This window comes from Entamoeba invadens (genome assembly GCF_000330505.1).
Source record: "Entamoeba invadens IP1 unplaced genomic scaffold scaff_1105074726677, whole genome shotgun sequence".
Taxonomy (NCBI): Eukaryota; Evosea; order Mastigamoebida; family Endamoebidae; genus Entamoeba; species Entamoeba invadens.
Genome location: NW_004191720.1, coordinates 37,918 through 46,968, shown reverse-complemented (window position 1 = coordinate 46,968; position 9,051 = coordinate 37,918). Strand labels below are relative to the sequence as shown.

Genomic DNA, 9,051 nt, shown 5'->3' with positions numbered 1-9,051 from the left:
ATAAATAACAAAAATTAGTTTGGTTTCAGGTAAAAAAATAAAAATATGACCAATAAAATTAAAAGATTTGTAAAAATCAAAAAGAACTTCCAATTTAAAATAGTCAGATTAAACAAGTAAATTAGTCAATTTAAAAGATGAAATTGTAACTAAAAAACATCTTAACATGGATCGAGGTCTTAACGGATCTCTCCTTGTTAAAAATAAAAAATCGGGTAATTTATCACTTAAAAGGTTTATGATTTTTCCTTTGCTATGAGTTCTTTCTTTGAGTCTGGAATTCAAAAAAGTCTCTGAATGGCTATTAGGAGACGAAACAATTGATTTGCCTTTATGAATTAACGAGGGCATCTGCGTCTGGTGTAATGGTGGTGTTTTAGATACCGGTTTGGACTTTTGAGGTTCAATATTCGACATGGTTTGATCACATTGAAAAGAAGATGTAGGCAAGTTGTTTTTCATAAGTGAATTGTCATCACTTTCTTGATAAATAGGTTGGATAGCATATTTATCAATTGGTTTACTTTCACTTGGATTGTCTGATGTATCTATTTCTAAAAATACTTCAGTTTCCATTGGTAATGACACATTTTCTCCAACAAAATTTGTGGTATCGGGGATTGTCAAAGATGTATCCATAAAAACTTGTTGTGTCAAAACAACATTATTACTACAAATGACGTGTTGTTCATGACATATTGCTTTATCGACATCAATCTTTAGTTGTTGAGCTCTTCTAAGGTGTTTTGGTGGCACCACTTTGACCTTGTTTCTCAATTTTGAGTCTTCTGGTACAACAATCAAACTTTCGTATCCATCTAGGGTTTTAATTGTCGGGATTTCCTCGACCATTCTTTTGGATTCTTTCAGATCTATGTATGCGTAATACTGACCATCTTCTCCTAAACGCGATACAATTCCCGCTCTCTCAAAAGAATTGATTATTGTAACTGGGTCAAGTGCCTTGTTGACCGACTTAAGAATGGTTATCAACTTGTTTGAAATTGTAGACCCCCAAGATGCTCTTTCCTTTTTAATCAACAAATCGCCATAACCTGGTCCAGACAAACAGGTTTCTTTGATGATCTTGGTCATGTCGTCCTCTTCTTCTTTTTCGATTGACTCAAATACACGTTCTTCGTGTTCCAACAACCTTACGATCGAATCCAGACTGTCTACTAAATTTTTTGTTACTTTGGTGTGTATGTTGTTGGTTAGATTGGTCAACCGGTGTTCTGTAAACAGTGGAGTTTTTTCTATGTTGCACCCATTACAAACAACACCAAATAGAACGTCTTCGTACTCTTTGGTTTTACTTGGACAAATTACAATGGCATCTGCTATCGAAGTGAGAAAGGTTTTGAGTTGATTCGATATTCCACTGGGGAAGATACCAAGGCACTTTTTGTGCTTAAACTCTTCTGCCATTTCAAACAATTCATTGGGCAGCAACTGTGGAAATGATATTTTTAAATGATGGATTTGGTCAAATGCACTTTCATTTCCATTTTGGATATTTGTAGGTACAGTGTCGTTTTTAAAGGAGTTGACACTCTTTGTTGTTTTGAATACACGTTTCAACGATTTCATTTCTCTTTTGACGGATCCAAATGCAACTAAGTCAAGTGGTTGGCACAGGTGACTGGTGTGTGGAACCAGATAATGAACCACAATGTTGTTTTGCAACAAGATTTGTTTAATACCATCATCAACATGGCATCTACAATTATCCATAATCAGTATTGCATATTCACTATCATGGTATCCATTTTCCATTCTGATCTTCTTGACTCCTGGAATGAACACTTCTTGTATCCACAACATAAAGATTTCACTGGTAACAAAACCAGAAGTGTTGCAATACAACTTAATGTTTCTAAAGTATTTGTTCAAAACTGTACTGTAATGAACTTTATCAATAACACAAGATTCGTTGATTCTTTCACCTGCAAGACTTATACATTCAATCAGAGTGGTTGTTTTTGATTTTTGTCCATTGGCAACACTAATTTTTGTATTGACTCCTTTGGGTACCATAGCTCGTGTGTTCTTTCGACTTGATTCTTCAGATGTTCCCATCTCGTCGATATTGAACAACATTTTGTCTTTGATCTTGTAACTGTTCAACTTTTCCGACAACTGTTTATTATTATCAAGTATTGGTTGTGGTGCAATGTTGATTCTCTCAATTTCATCGAACTCCATTTCTGATGTTTCTAAATCGAACTCTCTTTCGAGTATTTTTCTCATTGTATCACTTTGTGGTCTTGTTCCTTCTAAATACTCGACAATATCACAAAACATTTGAATAGTCAAAGCAATGTTTTGATTGTTATATTCGACAATAACGTTCTTAATAACTGTTTTAGTGGTTCCAGAAAGCAGTGACGGCCTACCCGGATTTCTTTGACCAAACTGTTGATCTTTCTTTTGACTTGATATTTGATTGGATATTAATCCTCTTGAAACCCAGAAAAATGCGCCCACGACACCTTGACTAAAATGTTTTAAAGTCATTTTGTTAATAAAAATGACTTGCTCTCTGTAGAGTTTAAATGAAAACAGTTTTTCTTTCAATGCGGGTTTGTTCATGATGAAACAAAACAACTTTAATGCTTGGGTTGAATCACTTCTCGAAATACTGTAGTGGGAGTTTGGCTTGGCATACAACATCCCAGATTTGAATAAAGATTTTCCAATTCGCAATTTCAATTCCTGTTCGTTGATAGAATTCAATGGCTGATTGGATTTAGTTTTGATATCTTCGAAATTGCTCATTTCTATTGCGTTAAAAGGTATCAAGTCAATTTCAATGTTCAAAATATCACTTACATTAATTTCAATAAGTTTGTTGCTGTTTTCAATTTCCATTATTTTTATTTTTTAAGAACAGTTCATTTTAAAAATAACGTAAAAATATTATGTTATAAATTTTGTTATTTATAGTTCTTGCATTTGGTTATTTCTTGTGAATTGGGGTTTTTATGTTAACTGTATTATTTATTTAAATAAATATATTAAGGAGAGCTTACTCAAATATGGGTTTTCAAGTAAAAAACTATTTTTATCAATTAATTAAATATAGATTTTTTTTGAATTCAGCTGTAATTTGATAGGAAAAATATTTTACTGTTTTAATATTAACAAAAAAATATACAATTACTTAAAATTCAAAAAGAGACACAATGACTCTAACAAATATACTAATATGGTCTGATGAACAGAAAAATATACTAGACGTGTGTTTAAATAAAAACGAATAAAAAACGAATACATTAAACACACAATGATTGACAACGAAACATCAAAGTAACCAACACTTGGGCGCAACTCAACCTCTATTAACATTGAAACAAAACAAAGAAAATGGTAAGGCCAAAAAAGAAACAAGGTACAAAAACAATCAATCGAATCTTACAACAAACAAAAAGAAGTTGTTGGTCTCAAATCTTATTATAATTCAAATACACAATTATTATTTGATATAGTTGGTGGTAATGGTGATTTAAAAATGGGAGTTAATGAAAACAATAAAGTTTCAATTGGAATGAGTCATTTTTAACAAGTAAATTTTAGTCAAAAAACCAACAAAAATTAATTAGGTGAACATTTTAGAAAAAAATGAGGTTGTGTTGATTAATAAAATAAATTGAATTTTTCAATGATAATAGTGAAATTGAAAAAAAATTGTCGAAAGTGAAATAAAAGTGAATTTTACTGACAATATAATGACAATAAATTTTTTAATTTATTGGCAAATTTAAACAGAGTAGATTTCGAAGAATTATTTAATTTATTATCATTGTCGAATGTTTTTGAAAGGTTCAACTGACACTTTGAAAATGTTTTTTCTCCATATGATGATGATTGTAAAACTTTAACATACCACAAATTTAGAAAGTAAAAATCATAAAACCTTTTTTTGTTATTTTGTTGTTATGCCACAAAAGAAAAATGTGAATTATTTGGTGAAACAATGTTAAAAAATTTTAATTGAAAAAAATTTTTATTTTTCTAAAAATAAATAATTCTGCTCACTCAAATGACGTTCATGAGTAAGCTCTCCTAAAGTCGACCAGAAAATACTCGTACACTTCCTAAAATAGAATTTATTTTTTTAAAAATAATTTTACTCAAAGAAATTTCATTTTTCACTTTGATTTTATAAACTAATTATTTTTTTATCTTTTTTTCTTCCAAATGATGCTTTAAATCATTCTTGATGTATTTTTTTGTTCTTTTTTACGAAATTAAATTCTTTGAAAATTTATATGTTGTTAAGATTATCATTTTTTATAAATTGTTTTTTTGTTATTTTTCAATTATTGTTATTGCCAAGTATAGTTCGGTATAGTTTGAATAATTTATAACAATATCATATTTTTTGAAATGTGTTTTTTAAACAAAGTTCATAAAAATAGAACACCATTGATACCACCATATATACTCAACTCAACTTTCATATCGTAAATGAACAAAGGTGCCTCATCAAGAAACAAGTGTTTAGCATCACAAATGTAACATTTATTATTTTTAACAACATAATTAAAATTTTGAAGAGTGAACTTGTTATTTTTTAAAATTTTTTTTGTTGTTTTTATCGAAATAAAATATTATGAAATTATTTAAATATCAACACATACAAAAAACTGTCCTGAACATTGTTTGTTCAAGGACTAAACTATAACGATAGACGTGCAAAGCTGATATGAACAGTATTTTTTATCACTTGTGTTTTTTGTAAAATTTTAAGAAAAAAACAAGCACTTATCAGTGACAATAAAAACATATTTTTAAGCATAAAACCCCTAATTTGTACTGTAGCTGAATTATAATTTTTGTACTATTGTTCAAGTTGTCATTAAACAAAATTTGCTAAAACACATTAATTTGAAACAACTTATAACAAAGTTAAACCCATTTCTTTGTGATTTTAATATGAACATTTTCACTGTTCAAATAATCTTGCTTATACACAATCATTACTTTAGAACCGATGGTTAAATACAAACCATAAACACAAAACAAATTATTTGATAAAATATTATAATAAGAACTGAATTGCTTTTAAAATTGACCAACTTTTATTGTTTTTGATAATATCAATTAAATTACAAACATGATATTAACTAAATAAATGAGTATATTGTGTGCATTTTATAAGTGTTTTCTTGGCTTTTAACATTAAACAATACACGAGAAGTTATTGAAAAAAAATGTCTGATCAGACCAAAAATATCAACAATATAGTAAATGAATTCAGTTTTTCTAATTATTAATAACTATGTTATACATAAATTATAAAACAGGTGATGTTTTTTTGAAACAATAATAATATTTATTAAACAATTATAGTATATTATTAATGTCTTTTTGTAAAATTTAACATTCAAAAGAATAGTTTAATTGTTATATCAAAGCTATTTATTATTATCATTTAACATAACCCCATAATTACAAATCGAAATATACATTCAATTCAAAAAATGGAGAAATAAATAAAAAGTAATTGAAATGTTCGTAAAGTGGCTTTGGTTTCACGTGATTTGTTTTCATGATGTTATAATTATAATTAATGATTTGTATATTGATAAGATTGTTAAAATTTGTAATAATTTGTGGTTATCTTAATTTAATGTAAATAATATTGTTAATAATAACATACCAAAATCTTAATTTACATGTTAATTCGTTATAAAAATATACAAGTCTAGTTCGATTATATGATAAAATTATTTTATATACTATTAAATTTAATTCAATATTTTTAATTAACACTATTATTTCTAAATGTTTGATAATAATGTATAAAAAATAAATTATTAAAAATAGTACATTTATCGTTTTTTCGTTAATTTAACCACCTATATTCGGAATAAATAATTGAATTGTTATTGAATAGTTTATTGATTGTTTATGAATAGTGTTATAAATGTTATATTCTCTAAACAGTTTGAATCTTTTTATACATTTCAATAAAAGTTCAACTTTTTTGATTTGAAAACAGCTTCGATTTGTTTCTTTAAACGAGAAAGTATAAAGAAATTATCTTTAACTTTTCTTTAAAAAATGTAATTTATGTTCACAAATCTATTTTAGGAAGTGTACGACAATTTTCTGGTCGACTTTATTTTAATATTTATTGATAAATTTGACTATTGTAACATTTTTGTATTCATATTAATAGCCGACCTTCTATTTTTAGCTTGCCGTTTTGTGCCATTTATGCACCTTTTTACTCCGCCTAGTTTAAAGAAGAGTAATAATTAAATAAAATAAAATGTATCATTTAATAAAGATAAATGAATGGTGTTATACATGCAAGAGGCGGAGTTGCCAAAAACATTTATTTTCTGTGTCGTGGAAAGGTGAGTGTATTTAATACAAAAATACCATTGATACTAAACACAATCAGTTTAAAAAATTAATTATCTTAAAACTTTTATCAATTGTGTTGTTGTATTTATATAAAATAATATAATCGTTTTTTAATAAGTTTTTATTAAAATTGAAACTCATGGTTTAAATATGAATCAACTAACGATTTTCGTGTTTTTTTTAAACTAAACTGTTTTTCAAAACTCTGTACTGGGATGCCCCGATTTTTTAGACAAATAATTTCTAAATAATTTTTCTTTTGCTTAACCCTCATTTTTTGTTATAAATATTTACTCGAAAAAAACAAAATAACGAACCTGACGTTTTTAAATTTTACTTGACAAATAAATCTTGCACCAAAAATTTACTTGAAAAATATAACAAACAAACTTGGGATCAAAATTTTGATTACCATAACACAAGTTTTGCTTAAAAACGTAAAACACAACTTTTTAATTCAATGTCCGTGTTTATAGAATCACCAAGTCGTGTTCTGGATAAAAATGAAAAGTACTAATGAGTAAAACCAGCATTTAAAAAATTGTTTAAGATTTTACAATTGAAAAGTTTTATTTTTTATTATGAACTGTTTATTTTATTTTAGACTGTTGTGATGAATGGTCTTGATTGTTTAAATGTTTGTTTTATGTTATTGATGGCTATTATTTTAATTGTTGAAATTAACAAAAACTTATTATTAATTTAAGTGTTGTATCATTTGATGCAATAATGTCTTCAAACCATCATTTGTTTGTTTGTTATATTATTGTTTATCTTGTGTTTGTTTGAAATATACAATTATAATCATGTTTAGTTACAAAATGGATCACTAACCAAAAAAACGAACCTGGAAAATCGGGAAAGATTTGCCCAATATTTGGGTGATTTCCCGATTTTTTTGTTCAATAATTGAAACTGTATTGGTTTTTAAGGGTTTTAAACTGTGTACCGTTGTTGGTCCAACAAATAGGAAAATGAAAAATAAAACAAATAAAAAACAGTAAATAATGGGAAATTAGGACAAAGGGTTTATATAAAATTTGGAAACAGTACAGAGTTTTGAAATACAGTTTATAATCTATTCTCCCTATAAATAAATTATTAACAACATATTCAAAACACTTCGAAAAAGTACTCAGGCAAAGAGGTAATGATGGTTTTATTTTTGTTGAAGAAAGAAAAAACAAATAACAAAATATTATTTAAAAAACATTTTACCACTTATTACCCACTTTTGCCAACATCATCTTTTTTCAGCCTCTTTATATCAAAACACGTGAAAAAGCAAACAGCCAATTTTTGTTTTTTAAAACATTGTCATTGTTGTTTTTGAGAATGATAAGCAAAATTGATTAGATATACTCATTAACAAACACATGAATGATTAATAACTCTATATAAACATTAAATAGAAGAACACTATTTATTTGGATAATAATGCGACTTGAAAGAGTATACCTCATGAATGTTGTCTTTTATATGGATTTGGAAATTATTGAACGTTTTATCCATGTAAACAAGTTGTGTCTCGATGCTGTAAATTCTTTATACACGACTCCATACAAAATTAAACATAATAAAAAAACATTAACTAAAACGTCGAAACTTTTTCCAAAGGTGGAAACCCTTGTTATTCATAGCACCAATTTTGATAACTATAATATATATGATTATTTAATGAACCTTTTCCTTAATTTGAAAACAATTAATTTTAAACGAGGAAGTATTAATTGGTTAAACGACACAAAAATATTGAATTTAGTAACGGATTTGTCTTATGTAGATGGTGACCCTTTCATTGAAAATAATGTTTCTGAGCTCACAAAATTAAAACGGTTGTCAATTTTAAACAACTTGTGTAACGGTTACAACCGTTATCCGAAAAACACGTTTTCGTTGGAGACCCTTCAAGAAGTTACTTTATACCTTACAATAGATCAGATTTTGCAACTCAAAGAAGACATTTTAAATTTACTTGTTAGAAATATCAAAGTGACTTTATACGTCGAACGCGGTGAAACTCGTGATTACTACAATCAATACTACATTTATAATGAAGAAGATGTGAGAGCAATCAATATTTTTTACAACCAAAACAAGTGTAATCCACTTTTATCAATGTTTACGTATTATTATGATTTTCAATTGGAAATACCATTTGCGCCAAGTCATAAAGTATTCATGATGCAAGCTGTGGATAAAAACGACAGTGAAAAAATATGCAAAATGGTCAACGACATGCTGCTCTACGATTTGTCTATAGACTGCAATGAAGCTATAGAAGATAACCAAGAGTACACACTTGATTTGAGGAAAGCAACTACACTAAGAAAAATAGACATTAATGAGTTCGGTGGTAAATTGTCGATACCAGACTCAATCAAAGTTATTTCAGTTAGTAATAAAAATGCTACAATCGTCACTAATAATGCTAAAATAGAATATATGAAAATAAAACGCTGTAACGCTTATGGATTGAGAGTGGAAGAAAATGTGTTGAAAAAAGTCGTGATTGGGGATTGGGGATTTGGTTTTACTTTTGTTCATGATGGCATTGAATTGAAAAACACACTTTACGTTGATAATATCGACTTTAATACCTGTCTATCATACAAGCCAGAAAAACTTAAAGTGTTTAAAGAAGGAAAACAAATTGTTTTGAAAAAAGATTAA

The 9,051-nt window shown here is 27.5% G+C and overlaps 1 protein-coding gene across 1 annotated transcript; it reads left to right on the top strand.

The window, feature by feature from the left end:
* Nucleotides 1-8,055: 8,055 nt before the first annotated feature.
* On the top strand, nt 8,056-9,051 carry EIN_257970 (hypothetical protein; the record flags this gene model as incomplete). The annotated part of the gene is made up of 1 exon (XM_004183481.1): nt 8,056-9,051. The coding sequence occupies one exon, from the start codon at nt 8,056-8,058 to the stop codon at nt 9,049-9,051; it is 996 nt and encodes a 331-aa protein (XP_004183529.1).